Source organism: Mya arenaria, chromosome 12, assembly GCF_026914265.1.
Source record: "Mya arenaria isolate MELC-2E11 chromosome 12, ASM2691426v1".
Taxonomy (NCBI): domain Eukaryota; kingdom Metazoa; phylum Mollusca; class Bivalvia; order Myida; family Myidae; genus Mya; species Mya arenaria.
In genome coordinates this window covers 7,766,160-7,785,868 of record NC_069133.1, presented here as the reverse complement: position 1 = coordinate 7,785,868, position 19,709 = coordinate 7,766,160, and the positions used below count along the sequence as shown (strand labels likewise).

The window sequence follows — 19,709 nt, the reverse complement described above, 5'->3', positions numbered from 1 at the left end:
TTGAGCAAATTTTTCACACCAAATAATTTTAATGTCCAAGTCAAAATAGTCCCCTTGAGCTAATTATATAACTGGATGAAGTAAACATGGCAGAAAAAAACAGCCTCATTATAAACTCACTATTTGACATACCTCAACTTTCTGTACATGTCCGTCCACATAATAAGTCCTCGCCTTCAATTGACGTTTCGAGTCTCTTTTCAGTACAATGTAGTTGTATATATCCTTTTCCTCTACAGCAGGAAACAGATCAATAGTGGACTTCCATGCCTTCAGTGTTGATGGCGGTGGAACACCCTCGCCACATGGGAGGATAAAGCGTTCGTTTGCTCTTCTCTCTCTTTCTTCCCGATCTCTCTCCTCCAGCACGCGTTTGTCAGTTATAGAAAGTCTATATGCGCCTTTTATCCTCTAAATCAATTCGCATTTAAGACCTGATACATTCAATTTCCGGTTCGCAAGGTATCTTTTCAAATTGACGACCTTAAATAGTGTCAACTCATTGTTATTCATACACGCCCCAGTGATCTCATTGTCTACGTCAGCCATCTTGCAAAATGTATTCCCCGGAAGTAGGAAATGGAGTAGCCTCCCTTAGAAATCAGGGCAAGTAACCGAAATATCGGAAAGGACAATACAGGTTTTCTCGTCCATTAAACAAGAAAAACGGGGTTTTGCCTTGGCGGCTAGTAACCCAGAGATAAATATTCGTTTTTATCACTAAACAATGCTTGGCTTTCAGTTGATGTCGCCGTGTTTTTGTTGTTTGTTTTTTTTTGTACATATGGATATGTTTGTCATGCGATTGTTTTAAGGGATTAATTTGTTATTGTTTTGTTGTCACTTCCCCCCCCCCCCTCCCCATGTATCTGTTGTTGCCCAAAATAAACGTCTCACATAACCACAGCGTGTTCGCTTATGTTTTGGTAAGGGTGTTAAGACCATGCATCTGCTGTATGTTGGAGTAAGTAATGATGATAGTTGATACAGTATTGTAAAGTAGGAGTGCATATATTGGTAAAGCCATAAAGGTTTGATCTTTATCCATATATTAATTGAGAAAGTCGTTGGTCAGTTATGAGTACGAGTTTATTTACAGTTCAATAACCACTGTTAATACACGTAAAAACGGGACCTAAAAGAAGCATAAACAGTTGTTAGTACATTATATTACTGTTAATGATAAAATATAAAAAAAAATCATAAATAAATGGCAAGACTGCAAATCTTCATTTCATTGTAACTTTCTTTCTAGTTGAATTTTAATGATAAAAATTGGTGAATTTTAATACTATCCGAAATTTAAAATTAAAAAAATTGCTTTTTTATTTTTTTTTTAGATTCTTTGCAATTTATCCAAAGTTTTTTCTGAGCCTTAATCTAGAATTGTACTTGAAAATGTTCGTTATCATGGCACCAGATAACAGCGATAATAACAATAAAATCACACACTATATACAAAGTCCAGGCGCACGTCTTCTTACACGTACACTGACATTATTAAGATCGACACGTATAATCTATAAAACTACATCATGCAAAAGAATCCAGGACACGTTATATGAAATCTTTACGTACGGCAATGTACAAAATTGTAAAAAGTTAACAAAAAATTCATTGTTCATTTGGGATTTCACAAAATACCAAATACACTTAATGTTTTCCCTGTAGTTTCAGCCAATCAGATACGCTAGAGTTTTAAAATGTTTAGCTTTTTATTTGTGAAGAATCGTTACTTAATTCTGAAGACAACTCCTCGTGATCAAGTAACTTGCTATTACTGCGCATGTGCATACAGCTACACCTACTGTTTGCATATGCAAAGGCGCATGTTTTATTGTCAACGCTGATTTTAATGAAGTCACAATACCTGGGGCTATTGGGGAGTCATGCTGAGATTAACAGGTCTTTTTGACAAGCACACGGTATAATTCTACAGCTGATGCTATTTGAGGGGCTAACACTAAGTAGGTTAGAATTTATAAAGTAATTTCTTCAAGAATAAGAAACGGCGGTAGCTTCCTGAGCTCCGCTCCCTTAGGTTACCTTTTCACGAAGAAATTACTTAGTAAACTCTTATCTTTACTTGGTAAATATATCAATGTCTTATGTTATAAAATATACAATTCTTACTCACGCATGCACGCACGCACGTACGCACGTCAAAAACACACACAAAATAACAGCATAATACTACGTATACAACAGTTCAAAATATACATGTACGTTACAATTGTTTGATAATAATTAAAATTCTTTGTTTTGATATACATATTGCCTGATATCTGCCCTCTGGATATCAGATAAATCAACAGTTTAAGTTGTTCGTTGGTCGACCACAAACGTAAGGGAAAGTAGCTCTACCCGACTATTAATAATAGCCTTCAGGTATCTTACCAGTGCAATTTTGATAGCAATAAATGATCGAAAGTGAAATCATTCAAAGTAATGCAGGCAAAAACACTTAAGTTAATAATACAAAAGCTGGTGAGTTTTATACATTCATAATCACAACGAAAATATCCAGATTTTAAATGGTCATTATTTTATCTCACAACAAATAGTAGTTTAGATTGTAATCGTCGATGTATGGTGCCAACAGGATTCATACTATTTGAAACAATCAGTTTTCTAACGATGTTTCTGCCATGTCCATATAACCAGCATTAGTGACAGAGTCCGATGGTCGAATAATGTCCTGGTATAGAGAATCGGACACTTGACTGAAAATGAATAGAACATTATATTAAGAAAAAAATGCATTACGTAACATTGACACCTTGTAACATAATACGAGATAAATTTCTTTAAATGATTTAAATGATTGTAAGCATTCCCGCTTGGCTCGAATTTTCCGAGGCTCGATGTAATTTCGTCATTCGAGCTCGGCTGTATTAATATACACATGTACACTTTTTAATTCTCTTGATATAGTTCATTAGTACACGTAACACAATTGATGGATTTTAGCAGAAAAGGGTCGTTTTGAGCGTATTTATTGGCATACTGTTTAGTCACTGAATTGGTGCATTTTGAACTAACGACAGCGTTTAAAGTTGAGGGCGTAACACATGTACAAGTATTGTTTGGTATTGGTCCGAACTCGGCCAGAGTTTTTGAAAAAGCCTTTATTGAATGTCTTTCATTATTTGATAGTGCTTGGAATCCTAAAATTATAATTTACCAAGCGGAATTATGAATGGGGGTTTTGATAATGCAATGTGGTAGTGTTCTTTGACGCGGGGCAAATTAATCAACATTTTATGAAGAAGAGTAACACTAATTAAAATTGTAAATAAAACGTTAACACACAAAGAAAAGTGCCAAATTTTCAACAATTAACCAAATTTAAATATTTTTTGCCGCACTTTTCCATCTATTGTCATTTTTCATTTTTCAGACAAAAGTATGTTCTAACAAATATAACTGTATAAGCGCACCAAAACTATTTGTAAAACCAATTTTATTTAGCTATGTTTTAAAGCCTTGATTAAGACACTTAATTGCAATAAATAACTTATTTGAGCACAGGTGAATGAGTAGCGGCGTTACCTTTTACCATGAATTGAAAATCAGATGATCTGCATAATGGTCACTTTTCGAATTAAATTACATACATCAACAGTAAATCTGTTTTGCAATCTTAAAACAATAAAGGTCAACAAAAACCAATCATGGATACTGTACTAGTTTTCATCTAAGTTTTTAACCACTGCATTGATCTTAGATCGATTTAGAAAATATTCAAATAAGAACAAAGACGCATTTTATACCAATAGAAAGATCCTCAAATGTAACTCGTAGTAGGTATGAGACGGCGTACCATGTCAATGTATAAGGGAAGATACGGCGTATAGTGTCAATGTTTTAGGTATGAGAAGGCGTATAAAGTCAATGAGTTAGGTATGAGAAGGCGTATAAAGTCAATGAGTTAGGTATGAGAAGGCGTATAAAGTCAATGAGTTAGGTATGAGAAGGCGTATAATGTCAATGAGTTAGGTATGAGAAGGTGCATAATGTCAATAAGTAATGTATGAGAAGGGGTATAAAGTCAATGAGTTAGGTATGAAAATGCGTATAAAGTCAATGAGTTAGGTATGAGAAGGCGTATAATGTGAATGAGTTAGGTATGAAAATGCGTATAAAGTCAATGAGTAAGGTATGAGAAGGCGTATAAAGTCAATGAGTTAGGTATGAGAAGGCGTATAATGTGAATGAGTTAGGTATGAGAAGGCGCATAATGTCAATGAGTTAGGTATGAGAAGGGGTATAATGTCAATGAGTTAGGTATGAGAAGCCGTATAAAGTCAATGATTTAGGTATGAGAAGGCGTATAAAGTCTATGATTTAGGTATGAGAAGGCGTATAAAGTCAATGAGTTAGGTATGAGAAGGCGTATAATGTCAATGATTTAGGTATGAGAAGGCGTATAAAGTCAATGATTTAGGTATGAGAAGGTGTATAAAGTCAATGAGTTAGGTATGAGAGGGCGTATAATGTCAATGATTTAGGTATGAGAAGGCGTATAAAGTCAATGATTTAGGTATGAGAAGGCGTATAAAGTCAATGAGTTAGGTATGAGAAGGCGTATAATGTCAATGATTTAGGTATGAGAAGGCGTATAAAGTCAATGAGTTAGGTATGAGAAGGCGTATAAAGTCAATGATTTAGGTATGAGAAGGCGTATAAAGTCAATGAGTTAGGTATGAGACGGCGTATAATTTCAATGCTTTTGATATGAGGCGGCGTATATTGTCAATATTTTAGAATGGCTACCGTAATAGTTTGTAAAGTCTGATAGTTCCAGACATACCTTATCATAATACGCTCGACTAATTCTAAAAAATATACCTCGATAATATGAAGTACGAAAAAGTGAATATAACCAACTAGGAAGGATGCATAGCGTACCATATTATGATTTATAATTCTTTGTGCCGTTCAGTTGAATAGCTGATGAAAAATATATTTTCTTAGAGTGAAGTCAATCATTCATATGTATAGAGGTAAAACACAGCTCGATATCAACAGAATATTGAACGATTGAAGCATACCGTTTGCTCATTTGATTTTTACATTCAAATACAACCACACCGATCACTGCCATGACAAACAAAATGCTAACAATGATGACTGCAACCATCCATCCATTTAAACGAGTTTCTTCCTGTGTGATGAGGCAATCTTAAAATATAAATATAATGGAATAAATCGAATTTTTTGAATACATTCATATCTTAAATGTTGTTATTGCATTGTCAATTTCTATCTTAATTCAAAAACGTAAAAATTTAACTGTGCATTGAAAGAAGTCTGACAAACGCAGCAATTACGATACGTATAAAGACGGCATAATGACGTCACGTCCGACCAATTTTCAGTCTGTAACGGTTCAAAATGGCTGCCCCCAAAACGACAAAAATAGCTGTCTTTCGTTAATTTTAATGAAGTGCTATACCCAAAATGTCTTTTAAAAGTGTTAAAATGACTTTATTTTTGTATTTGTTTGTTGGATTATGCCTTACCATGTGTCCATTTAGTTACATCTGCAGATACTAAACACCGTAAACATTCATCTGTTGGATGTGTTTGATTGTCTGATATGCAAATACCATCAATGTAACAGTATCCATTCTGCAAAAGTAAGTTTGTTTATAGAAATAAATTTGGTTCTAACAAAATATAAGAGCACGTACCAGTATTTAAGTACAAAAGACAAAATGAAGTCTATCAAGTATTATATCAATTTCCAAGATCAATTCATAAAAAACAACAACACGGCAATTCAATCAGAATACCTTTAGTACAATATTATATGCGCCGCCTGAGAATGGAATAGCCTCTTGACACTGAGGACTGTAAACATACATATCCTTATCGTCACTGAAAGTGTTGTCATCGTTACTGATGGATATCCGGTAATGCAGGTAAAACGGGTTCTTGGCTGTCTGTCGTCTTCTTCGTGTTTCATCTCCAAGACAACAATCACCCGTAAACACATCTTTATATTCACCAGTTCGTGTCACTTTTGATATGTTTTCGAATGTATTGTCGTGGTATATCTGTAAATATAAAGTTTTTTTTGTGTGAAACACTTCGGTGGATACACATACATTCTTAATTTTTAATGTATTTATTATCGGATTGATAAGGCTAACTACGGCAGTGCATTTATATTCAAACGGTACTATTGGTTATATAAAACCTTAAAAATTCCTCGGGGAAAAACTAGTTTTAAGCGATATGCTGATTTGGTAAATCATTCGACTAGCAAGCAGGGTGTGTGAAGTACATACCGAAGTTTTAAAATATAGATTTATTTTATCATAATTATGATAAAAAAATAGGATGTAGTTGTTTGTTGAGTACCATTAACACAAACAAAATCTTTTTCAGTCTGTTACTGTTTCGGTTGTAAATGCACGAGTGCGAATTTGTTCTTGTTGAGAGCTGTGAGGGGCATTGATTCCGGACATAACCATATTGCAAAGGCATTAATCAAATGTGTATAGGATCTTTGAGCCATTCATCAATTTTGGCTACTCATTAAGAGGGATCAATGCATGCGTGCATATGTTTAAATTGCACTCAAATATGAAATAAAATACCCTGCTTGTTCGAACACCTACACTGTGTTTATTTGTTTATTAAATTTAAGAATAAAACATATGTTTAGCATAAATGAACTGAAGTAGGAAACATAAAAGTTGTTACTATGATCTGATATAATATCATTATCTTACCATGTACCCGCTAAGTCTGCAGCTAAATGTTTTTAAAAGATTAGTGGTATAAATATAGAAGCAGCGACAATCTTCCTCGTTTGAAACAGTACATAGTCCACCGCCTTCCAAACCTAATACGCTTAATTGTTCGCGTTCATCAGTTCGACAATCAATGTTGTGATAGAACTCAAAACAGATACACGTTCCTGTAAAAAGTGCATATTCATAGAAACAACTTCAACATGTGTAATTGGTCATTGCCTCAACCATTCTAAATAGTGCTTTACTTATAGTTTATTATTTTAACATAAAACAGAAATTAACTAGCAAGGTTACGTGAATATGATCCGATTAGTTCAAATATAGTTTTTCTCACCGTTTTCGGAACACACTCCGTTTCCACTGCAATTTTTCGGGCAAGAATTTTTCAGAAACACTGTTACAACAGTTTTGTTATTATTCACGAACGCAGAGTCGTGCTCTATGATATTTTTGGTAATTTTATTTATAGCGTCAACGTGGACGTTTGCAAAGGTTGCATCATTTCCTACCTGAAAAACAAGAAACATTGAACGTTTTTAAATCAATTAAATACTTCAACATTGATTGAAAACTTAATTTAAGTGCTTATTATCTGCGTGTGTCGCTCTGTGAGTGTCTGTTAACATTGATCCGTGTGCCTTTAAACACGAGCATAGGAAAATTGTTGACTACCAGGCTCCAATATCACAAAAATACTCAAGTCAAATCTCAATCTCAACTCATTTTACAACATGAAAACATAGTATGATTAAAAATCGTGCATGTTTTTTTATTTTTAAATTTAAGGGTATTTTCTCATGGAATGTGTTGAAAAAGATATTGTCAATATTTCAAAGAAACTTAAGTCCAGGGCAAATAATAGACTTGAGTAATTGTTAAAAGAAGAGATTGTACTCAAATACACTTTTGGCTGTAGAATATTAATCCCTTGAAATCATGACCAAAGGCATAAATCAACCTATTACATGATAGTTAGCCCATTCAAAGGTGTAACATCGTATGTTATTTTATAATAACTTTTCATGTTATGTGGTAAAATGAGTTGAGACTGAGATTGAGATTTGACTTAAGATTATTCGTGATATTTCTAATACGATATCGCTTTGAAATAATGATACTAGGCATGACTTGTTCTGTTCTGCTATTATCTATTCATATGTGCGGTAAACAACTAATGCATTGTCGAAAGACAATCATTGACGTGATGCTAACTGTATTTATTTTTTACATGTGACCTGTGCCTGTTTGTCCATTTTGGTTCTTGTTCCAATCATTGCGTCGATTAAAATGATAAAATGGAGTAATTGGCAGGTAAATTTGTTCATTTTATTTGCATGGCAACATTATATTTCAAATAATTCTGACACATGATGTATAACGCCTATGTAATGAGCAAAACTGCAATAAGTCTTAGAAAGTGTTGATATTTGGTCTTCTAAACGATAAGGTGGGCAGGCCGGGCCCATTATTTCAAAGACCAAATACAAATGATAACTTTCTAAGTGTTCAGTGCGAAATGCCGCCCGAATGCCAATAATATAGCAGCATGCATGAGTTTCTAAATAACCCACTTAATAATACCAATATGACTAAATGGCAATTAAGCGGTCGTTTTCGTTACTTAATGGAAATTTGGCGGTTCTGCAAACTGCTTTTATGGATATTTGGTTGCCAGAGTTCTTCTGAAAAAGTAAACCTGTCTGGTGGAGGCAAAGGCCTGAAAAAATAAAATGGAAAAAGCACATACATGTACGTTATAATAGTGCGACTTACCATGACGTCAAATGTACACATTTGAGCAATACTTAGAGAATCCATCTCTAGGTAACCATTAAACAATCCACTGTCAACAGCTGCTGAGGAGTTGATCAAACCTTCACAGATATCAAAGGCTTCCACTTCGGTAATTTCCTGTAATTGTCTTCTTTGCCGCTATAAGTATACATGTTATTCTTTTTTAAAGTGGAGACATTTTAACACATTTTTATTCTAAAATAGTATGCAATCTCTATCCGGAACAAATATATACCATTGAATAAAGCACTGTTTGCAACGGGATGCATCGGCAACCTCAAAAATTCCCGAACTTGTACATGCACTTGGTTTCTGTGAAGCTCATATTCGAAAGAAGAAGCTGTTTTACAATCGAACTTAAACTCATCTACATAGTTACAGATTATACGAAGTAAATAACATTTAGATAATTAAGTTAAATGATGTGAGATTTGCATCGTATAATTCTAATGAAAACACAATAGTTTTGAGTAGGACATGATCATTATTCTAAGCCGATGATTGAATTTAATGATTAAATTATAGAGAAAAACGTGTTCTCTTTAAAAGATAGTACGTAATGAATAAGTAATGCACATTTACCTTGTTCCTTGGATAACTATTGCGCTTTGTGTTAAGAATGCGGTCATATTCTCTCTGCCTTCTATTATGGTTGATATCCCTTTTTCCTCCTTTGTTGATTGCACATGTGTTATGTTCTGTTTCATTGTTATATACGTAGCAATTCTTAGCAAGCTTTGCTCTTGGTGAACATTTATCCAAGTAATTTTCTGCACTCGTGAAAGAACATAAGCATTGATCGAAATAATAATTACCCCATTTTTGTAAATTAGTTCGTAAACCGAAAAGACTGCTGCTTTCATTAAGTCTGTAAAAGAAATAAGCGTATCAAACAATACATCGAGAGAGTTTCTCACCTCAATTAGAGATCCTATATTGCCTCAACAAATCGATAAAAAAATGATTTAAAATCTTTTAAAGCATGTCTTAAAATTAATTATATTTAAGCCATTGTAATGCCATTGAATCTACAAGCAAAATCGAGCAGAACTGTGATTTTGTCCAATAGAGCACATCAAGAAAGAAAATGTAGATTGTTTCACACCATAAACCATACCCGAATACTTGCAAATAATATAAACCATAGCAAGATATCATAAACGTATAAAGTTATGATCAGAATTACATGTTTGCATACTTTTGACAAGAGCAAGATTTAAGCAAATGGAAGTGTTTAATGTCAATATGGTAATGTCGATTAGTATTGACCCAGCAATTCCATTACATGTGTACTTTTTAATGCTGGCTGCTGTTAAATCGTAGCTTTTTATATGAATTTTGATGAATTTCTAAGTAGTTGATTTGTTGATGCTTTCAATTGTTGTATTGTAATTGTACGACAAAGTATGCATTTAGCGACTACAATGTAAGGGTGTCGTTAAAAGTTTCGTTAAGTGTTATAGATTGAATACGCTTGGATTAAAGTTACGATTTTGTTGTGTATGTATGAATATGAAAACAAGTACAGTAAGTAGTATGAGTAAATTGCTCAGACTAATATTTATGAAATGGCGTAAAGTTTAATATGAATACTTGTTGTGTCTCATATAATGAGTTAAATAGTTAGTACATGGTAAAACATCGAACATGGCTTACTTCCAACTGTTTGCGAACTCTATATGGTGACGGGCATAGCTTTTGGTGTTTCTGTTAAGCTCATCTTGATTACCGTTACTGTATTTCATGTCATTAGATATATTTTTATCATATAATCCACATAGACCCTGTGTTTTATTGAAATCTTTTGGAGAACTGTAGACGGCGATGTTCATAAATTTTTTATAACCTAGGTGTGGCTCAATGTCAATATTCACCCAACTTCCAATTGGTGTATATATCTGAAACAATTGCAAATAATAAAAAAAACACACAACATTATTTGATATTTTTAAATCATACCATGTTAAAACTGAAACATAGCATAGCATATAAAATAATATAACGATTAGTTGTCAACCTTGTAGTCATTTCCTATTTCGTAAACTAGCAACGTTCGACTGTCATCTCCACACCGCGAGTAGTCGATAAAGGGTGTCTCATGACAAAGATCTATTGTAAATGCGTCGGCGCCCGCTCTGACATAAACCCCGCAAGCACATTGTGCATTGCCGTTCATACATGCACCAAGCATTTCGTGCACCTTTCAAGCAAAAATACATGTAGTTAAATATTATCCATATTGATTACTATATGCATTTAAAACTTAACCGTTTAAATAATACAAAATGTGAAAGCTATTTAGTTATAGAAGAAATACCATTCATATATATTCAGCTGTTTACCTCTATGCCGAATGCACTGTTTCCATAAAGTAGGTATGTTCCATTTTGTTGTTGATCGTAAGAACTGAAATATTTAAAGTACTTTAAGTTGACACGGTCAAATATACTTTGAAGATCACTAATATAGGTTGTTTTGATTTAACCAAATATACAACTTACCTGAAAAATATATCAAAGACATAAGTTAATACATACAATTAATTTTATAAAGAAAACGATAAAAAGAGCATATGTTTGTTAACATATTGTTCTTAGCCGGCAGCTAGATTCGATTCTAGGTCATCAGTCGTATCCATACCACCATTGTAGACAGATGAAACTGAAGCCTTTTATGTAAGTTGTAAACAAAAGAATGAAGGTTTGGTGCTTTTAACTTTGAATAGAAAGTTTTCAACACGTCAAATTTTTTTGCTATTGTTTAGGGTTGTTAAAAGCTAATTTTGTTGGCAGTTTTTAATTATCATGTTGCTCATTCATTTTCATGAAATATTTAATAATTTAAGAAAATAAATAATTATTCAGCGAGCTTTGTGGGTCCTGTCAGTTTTTAAGATAATTCCTAAAAAGATAGAAATACAACATCCACTGTAATATATGACGAAGATCGTCTGATTTCTTATCACCGTAAACACGTATGAAAAGCAATGCCAGTTGTTTCGCTACTCCCTTAATAATAATTCACTTCCAACAATTATTTCGTTTGACAATGTCAGTCAGCATTTCCCTGACAAAGTCATAAAGGAACATCAAAGGGATGTCAGCATGATAGTCTTTTGATAGAAAACAGTGGGTCTTTCAACGAGCTAAACTCCATGGAGGAATACTAACAAATGGGACAACATGGCCGTAGCAGTTTTCTGAAACATCTTAAAAGCCCTTTATCGCGTGTGGCACGAGGTTATTCTTTTCAAGCCTCGTAAACGTGTTTTTGTATTTTTGTCCCTAAAATTTTCATTGTAGTATTGTATCATTTAATTAATCAAAAACAGAGACACTTTCTTCCCTCGTTTAACAAAGAGTCCTATGGATCCGCATTTTTTCACAAGATATTACATTCTCTTACAAATACGTGTCCTACAACACTTATTCCATCTCGCGTTGGAAAATTAACCTCGTACAATCTTCGATACTCTGCTTAACTTCGAAACATTGCAGGTCAATCACAATACCTATCAGCATCTTTTTTGCCATATACAAACACTACTTGGAAGACTAAATCAGAAGAAGTTCGTTCTCCGTCGTTGCTTTCATTCAAGTATTGTCGTGCCCCTGTGTGGTTTAAAATCAAACAGTATAATAGACAGTTCTATACGTTTATTATACGTTTATTGCTCGAACCCTGTATCTCAATGCCAAAAAAGTGACTGTAACAACAAGTCGGCGGCCACATGTATATGTATATGTCTTATCACTAAAATAATTAAATCGTAGTAGAAATTTCGCGAAAATCACCAGTGAGGGTGTACTTCTCAACTATTATGATTATAGGCACTTCTGATTTATAATCTTAATAAAACAACGTAACAATAATTTTAATTCGTTACTTGCTTTAAACACTTATAATGTGCTTATATAATGTTGAGAATGTATTATTTTTATTATTAGCAAAATCTATATGTCGCAAGCCTTGCGTTTCTTTGTGATATTTAAAAATTCGATACCGAAACTAAGATGACAACGCCTTATATACCCAGCTTCCCGACTATGGTCGTTTAACCATTTTTGGTATAAACTCGGTAGATTCTACCCAGAAAAGACTACCAAGAATCGGTCTGAAGTTTGCGCCACACTTCTACCCCACCATGGTCGCTACCCAAATTCGGTCGCTACCATACTTTGGTCGATGACGTCATCGTCAAAGCACACGAGAGTCGGCCGCCATGTAAGTATCTAGGAATCGAGACGTGCAGAAGATCGAATTTCTATATACGATATTAATTAAACCTACGTTTAAATATTGCCTCTTCATGACTGAATCTAAACAGTTAACTTTTGTATAGCATATACAAATACACTGGCTAAACTTTAATTGAGGGAAGTTACCGTGTAAGACTATTTAGTTTCTCAAAATCGGAAAGCATGTTCTGGATTTACACAGTCGCAAACTCGATACTATGATGCTAGCACAAAGGAATTAAACGTGTACAAGCGTTGGAATATTGGTTAAGGATTATTTTATGTATTATAACCATTATTTGACAATATGACCATAAAGGAAATAAAAGCTATCGGATTGTAAGTCATGATTTCAAGTATTCATTCTGATAGCAATGCACATTGATGTAGACGACGACACGACATTAATATAACGAAGGTTTGTTTTAAAATAAGTGTCCTGTTTGGGCGGGGCCCCACAATATAACCTTAACAATAACATAATACAGTACCCCAGTTCCGCTATGAGCGTGATCGCAAATCGAGTGCTCCTCTCGCAAGACTGCGTATGCACTGAATTATTCTTAACGAACATCTGTTCTCCAAATTTATTGTCGATAACCCCGACTGCAAATGCAGACAGATCGAGGATACATACAATCACTTCCTAAACTGTTCATTATATCATGCTCAAAGATATGATTTCTTAGATCAGTTATCCATTTTCAGGCCATTGTCTCTCCAAATAATACTATTTAGATCAAAGGAAGCCACTCTTCAGGCAAACATATTTATATTAAGACATATATTCACCACTATATTTGACAAACAAAACGTTTCTGGTCTACTACATAATTCAAAATAAAATTGAACTCACCATTGACCTAACTTTTCCACATCCCTTACTCTCACCGTTTTTTCCCGTCACCTTTTTTATTTCGATGTTATCACTAACTTCACTTTAACCGCTCTCCTGCCTCATATCCATGCCAATGCATGGATAAAGTGCATACGTCAGGTGTCTTTTATGATATGTTGATCAAATTGTATAGATACTGTTGTTAATTATATGACACAAATATACTAGTTTATAGTTTAATTCATTTATTTATTCATGATATGTATATCAAACTTTATAGATACAGTTGCTGTTTATTTGATACAATTATACCTGTTTATAGTTTGTTTTCTTGTTCTCTATAAGTATTTGTATGTGTTTACGTCAGCCATTGTATTCTATGAATTTAACGGGTAATCTTGGCCTATTTCAAATATGTATTGTGTGTTATATTTCCTTGAATAAACTTTCTTCTATCTTTTAATTTATTCATCATATCTCATATCATTAATATTTTAAGCAGCTTGACAGGATGACAGAACCGAGACAAATTACAGGCTTATAAGCTTTTTTTCTCATTACTGTATACTTAATGTTTTGTACCATGTCTATTTTTCATGTAATGTAAATCATTTGTGTTTATGCTCAAACTGTGTACCTTTGAAATGGCCGTATAACCAATTTGTTATAAAATACTTTCGAAATTATTCAATAACATTTTTCTGATACTAGTCGTGTATGTTTTGAAGATGCATCTGTCGGTGTCGCATAACAAGTTATGGACACTTATATTAATGGGGAGAACATTAAGTTCTTATTTAGTAAAATAAGGAAGAGGAACTTTCAAAATTCACTAATAATTTATTGTACAAATAGTCTCTCATCGGACAAAGATTTTATCGTAATATATTGTTGTAAATACAACTGAAGCATGATTTTCCATGGGAGGGCAAACGCGATAACATTATACTAAAATACAGAAACATAACTTTTTATAATAACTACGAGATTATGTTTTGTTCCCATTTTGGCGTGGTTAAATCATTTATTATTATAAATACGAGATTATGTTTTATTTTATTTTTGGCGTATTTAATATATAGAAGTGTGGTATTTAATCACAATACACGATAGGTCGGATAAGAAGTTTGTAGGATATAGGGTATTGTTAATAATAAAAATACATGGAATTTATGTATAATGGAACTACAACGATAAAATCTTGAAAATTTCGGGACGTGTGTCGCATAACAAGTTATGGACACTTATATTAATGGGGAGAACATTAAGTTCTTATTTAGTAAAATAAGGAAGAGGAACTTTCAAAATTCACTAATAATTTATTGTACAAATTGTCGCCCATCGAACAAAGATTTTATCGTAATGAAGCATGATTTGCTAGAAGGTAAAGACTGTCATATTAACAAATATGATTTAAGTAAATATACCACCCAGCAATGGCAAATCGTGCTTCGAAACCATAATTATGCATGCAATTAAACAGTTGTTGACAGATAGTCTTATTGTTAATTTCTGTTATATACAGAATATGCTAATTAAGTTGTAAAAACACCCCAAAAACGTATCTAAAGCAAATAACCTGTCTAGACGACACACGAATTGAATGTAAAGACTGACAGGCGTAGCCCACATTTGCAGCATATTCTAGTATATGAACAGCATGATTTGAATGATTTGAATTCAGATTACTTTTGGGGAGCAGATGATGTTAGTCTGTCTTCTAGTAGCTCACTTTTTGTAAATAGATATGTTAAAATTGTAAACGTAAATAAATGTATGGACTCGGAATCATTGTCTTTTTATGCTTAAAGTTAAGTTAACAAGTCCCAGTGGACACTTAGAGAGTTCTTTGTAGTATTACGCTACACCGTACAAATTCCGTTAGTGAAAAAGACAAATTTACATAGCATACATATTCATACTTTATAATGTCCGAGTCTTAAACTTTATGTAATGAGATATCTTGAAACTTCAAATCTTTCAACTACACTTTAATTTACACTAAATTTATTTATGTTTTACTGTTTGAAATAGGTTACTTACTATCCGTCGAAGGTTCGATGGTGCGGGTCAACATGGGAAAAACATGGTGTCATATACGTCGTGGTACTATCAGTTACAATTATCTGATTAAAAAAAACAATCACCAAATGAACAAAAATTGGAAGTTAAATAAATAATATAAAACAATTTTGAAAGGTATATCCGAGTGTTTGAACCTTCCGTTAGAACAATGATTCTACGTTAATTTATGATTAACGGTTTATATTCAATACTTTTTTGAAATGTAAATTTCCCATATGATTTTATCAAATTTGATGGCTGATTAAAATCCCTTAATCAGGTACTTCTAAATGTCAGGTAAAGTAGCAAGTTTATATAGAGAACTGAAATAAATGTAAGCTATAAAAATTGAAATACTGTTTTAATTGCTTGAAGTACATATATATAATATATATATATAAGATCTGCCTTTTGTTTCATGTGCCCCCTTTCTTGTATTTAAACAAACTCAAAGATAGTTACAAAAATTGACATTTAATGTGCCTTCGATATATAGATGACTTAAAATGATATCAAATGTATTCTACCTGGAAGTTACTTATTAAATAATAATTTTACGTCTGGTTGAAACATTCACTTACTTGAATAACATCAGTTGTGTAACCACGCCAAATATTATGTCCTATGTTTTGATTCTGAAGTCTAAACTGAAAGTATTCCCCACCATTTACGTCGGTTGTGGATGTTGATATATTGAACGTATAGGTGTAGTTGCTATCCCATTTATTTATAGTGTCCTCTGTATAAGCCTACAAACCGTCATAAACTTCAGAAACATGTAATATTTATTAGAGGCTACACTCTGTGCACACAGCTAAGAAATTAACTTCATCATTCGTATTTCAAAAGACAAATACTAGATGACCATTTTTCTTATTGTTGTGAGATATTGATGAACATGGAACCTATGTGACGATTTATTTTGACCATTAACATTGCTACCAAACTTGGTAAAAATGGAATACAAAACTTAAGGCTAAACTTAAAGAGCTGACTTGAAAGTGCGGCGACGCTGCCTTTATACCTCACATTCTCTATTGAATACGGCGGTTGTACGGTATTGTGGTAATTAACATAAACTGCAGCTACCACAGGAGTTATAAATACCCCGCACGCCACGTTTAAAAGATGTTATGTTTTGCGATTTCAGGCTACATACTATTATAGCTGTTAATATCATATGCGATATAAACATTTGTTAGGCTCCAGTACAGTGTATGGTGATAATGTGTACCAAGTATAAGACATATACATCTTAAACGTAGGGAATTGTTTTGAAAACGGCGCGTTCTAGATCAGCATATATTATACTGTGAAAGTAGTTTGCTTGTAAATTTCATTAAGGAAAAACAAAGATTGAAAACATTGCTTTTGTATGTTAGATCTTATTAAATATGTTTAAGTTATTCGCGCTATAAACTCCTTTAAAGTTAGAAGTCCGATCGACCGCCGGACCAGTGACTCCAGTAGTGCCACTTTAAACAGAATACATTTGTTTGCGTGGGAATGGATATCTTACTGTAATCTCAAGTCCACATCTACTGTTGTGTGATAGAAAGACTAGTTGTCCGCATTCTCTTGTAGACATTGGATTTATCATGCTTAAAGTAGTAGACAAATCCTCTTGATTTTCTTCGTTATATATAGCACCGACTGGAACAGTGACCTTAAACTTTACTTCTGCATCGTCTGTTTTAGTCATATAAATCAGAGGTTCTGTAGCCTGTAAAATACCATAAAACAGGATATAATACATTAAGTGAGTCAAATACAATCATTATATCGTGCGTTACAGTAAGTTTTCGACACTTCAAAGAGACCCGTCAGTAACCGTGCCGCCATTGTGAGCATAATTTAAAGCTACGATTTAATTGGTCGGTTAATCTAAAATACATGCAAACTGTATATGCATGTGTTCTGTGCGGGGGACATGATGATACCTTTTTAGAAATTAGTTCATGGTGATAAGTTAAACTATACGTCAAATCGCTGATGACTGCAGTCGGTTTCATTTGGTGTTGGATGCCGATCGACATACAATAAATCCTTACTCCAAAATAAGATTTACCACAATTAATACAATTGTTTTAAGGGATGAATAAATGTCGAAAACAATGGTTCTTATGAAGGATTCCGAGTTTAATTTGAACGAAAGGCGCAGAGAATACGGTATTTCTACCTCATGAGACGATAGTAGATCGCAGTAAATTTTTAGCATTCACCAATCATTTAATATATTTTTGCGTTTTCAGCTTTTACATACACGGTTACAATCTTGTTATCAGTAATTAATACTCTCCATAAATGCGTTATTATAAGTAAGTAGTTAAAGGATTATCACTCAAAATACATATTTGTTGTACATGTGTATGTATTTGTTTTGAATAATAGTGTCACTTTGAATGCATCAAAGACTTCAGCTTGTGTCTGTTGTTTCCATTGCATTATTGAAATGCTAATTCATTTTCAAACATTTTTATCTGCGATTGATTGTAATCGAATTTGCAATTCTATTGTTCAAGTTTGATGACATAATAATTATTGGCCTACATTATCTTGAAGATTTTAACACGTCTATATGTTTTAGAGTTGTAAACATTTGAGCACATTAAAGGAGATGAAATGGAATACTCTAATCACAATTTATTGAAGTTTTCCAGCTGAGAATTTTGTGGAAAGATCAGATGTCCTATTTTGAGAACGAAAGCTTAAAAAAACAAGTGTCGTTTTCTACTAGACTATTTACTTCGAACTTTTTCATTTTTCAAATGCAGAAACCTCGGTAAAAAGGTAGAATAAGGTAAAGAATGTTGCCGAAATTATTTTTAATGTTGTTTTTTTTTCGGTTGCTATGGCATTTCTGCATGGAGCAACTTGAATAGCAGAAATCTAAAAACTACTATCTAAAGATGTTTTGTGTAAAATAGCTAAGAATTATGACCCGAATTATAAGGAAAATATCTTAAAGTATTTACACTTTAGTCGTAATGATAACTGGAATTTACTCAAAACAAAGAACATTTTCGGGATCGCTATTCAGGTACCACGAGTTCTTTTGCAGTTTGATAGCGAACAATTCGAGTAAGTGATGTGTGCGTGCGCTTAGTTTCTAATCAATTCAACTGTTATGTTAATCAACTCATGGATTAAATAAGATCAATTGAAAGTCGATTTTGATAGAGAATTTTCCAAATAAAAATCGATTGGTTTAATTGAACAATCAAGATTTATTCAAAAGAGATACGAGATCTGTGTTTAAACGATCAAGACATCTTAGCTAGGACATTTGACCAAAAATGTTTCATTTTATTTACTTTGTATGGGAAAAGCCCTATCAAAATAGTTTTTGCTAAAAAATCTGCATTACAAGTCTAATAGGAAAAGTAACTACAGTGTCATTTGACATATTCTCCATGGTGATAAATAGTGTTGAGACCATTGAAGTAATGAAACATGAACATGTTTTGTTATCGTTTAAGAAAGAACGCGGTTTCAAAATAAATGAAAGATATTGATATGAAATAAAAATGAAAACAATGAAATTAAAACAAATGTTCCCCGTCATAAGCATGTTAAAATATTTGTTGCGGATGTCACCTCTGTGCCACCGTTAGCATGCATTTAATCACTGGACCGCATAAATAGGTAAAGAAATATTGACATTGAGCGATTTGATAGTACAGTTTAATACAATTACATGTCTTGAATTTCACAATTCAGTTTAAAAAATAGATAGTAAAAATGAACTCGTAGCAAGTAGAACATCTTTTTGTACTTAAGTCAACAAATACCCCATATTCGTGATGCCAACATGTATGTACAGGATTGTTGGTTTACCACTTTGTTTTGTTTATGAATGTCAACGCTGAATAAAACATACGCCGCCCTAATAGTCTTTACTAGTTATTGAACACTAGCATTTTTTCCTAATCTGCGTGCGCCTCCTTTTAAGATTTTCAATAATCTGTTCAAGCAGATCAATAAAAATAAAAATTATTGTTGGACAAA

At 33.1% G+C, this 19,709-nt stretch overlaps 1 protein-coding gene across 1 annotated transcript in view; it reads right to left on the bottom strand.

The window, feature by feature from the left end:
- Nucleotides 1-1,071: 1,071 nt before the first annotated feature.
- LOC128211386 (von Willebrand factor D and EGF domain-containing protein-like) overlaps nucleotides 1,072-19,709 on the bottom strand; it is a 60,344-nt gene continuing 41,706 nt past the window's right edge. Inside the window, exons 8-21 of the mRNA XM_052916123.1 lie at nucleotides 17,221-17,424; nucleotides 16,283-16,450; nucleotides 15,681-15,763; nucleotides 10,904-10,967; nucleotides 10,579-10,761; nucleotides 10,218-10,459; nucleotides 9,144-9,429; nucleotides 8,541-8,699; nucleotides 7,102-7,276; nucleotides 6,744-6,931; nucleotides 5,799-6,062; nucleotides 5,526-5,634; nucleotides 5,055-5,184; nucleotides 1,072-2,723 (exon numbers count right to left, since the gene is read on the bottom strand). Of these exons, the coding sequence (XP_052772083.1) occupies nucleotides 2,624-2,723; nucleotides 5,055-5,184; nucleotides 5,526-5,634; nucleotides 5,799-6,062; nucleotides 6,744-6,931; nucleotides 7,102-7,276; nucleotides 8,541-8,699; nucleotides 9,144-9,429; nucleotides 10,218-10,459; nucleotides 10,579-10,761; nucleotides 10,904-10,967; nucleotides 15,681-15,763; nucleotides 16,283-16,450; nucleotides 17,221-17,424 (2,355 nt within the window). The 3' untranslated portion in view covers nucleotides 1,072-2,623. The remainder of the gene's footprint in view (nucleotides 2,724-5,054; nucleotides 5,185-5,525; nucleotides 5,635-5,798; nucleotides 6,063-6,743; nucleotides 6,932-7,101; nucleotides 7,277-8,540; nucleotides 8,700-9,143; nucleotides 9,430-10,217; nucleotides 10,460-10,578; nucleotides 10,762-10,903; nucleotides 10,968-15,680; nucleotides 15,764-16,282; nucleotides 16,451-17,220; nucleotides 17,425-19,709) is intronic.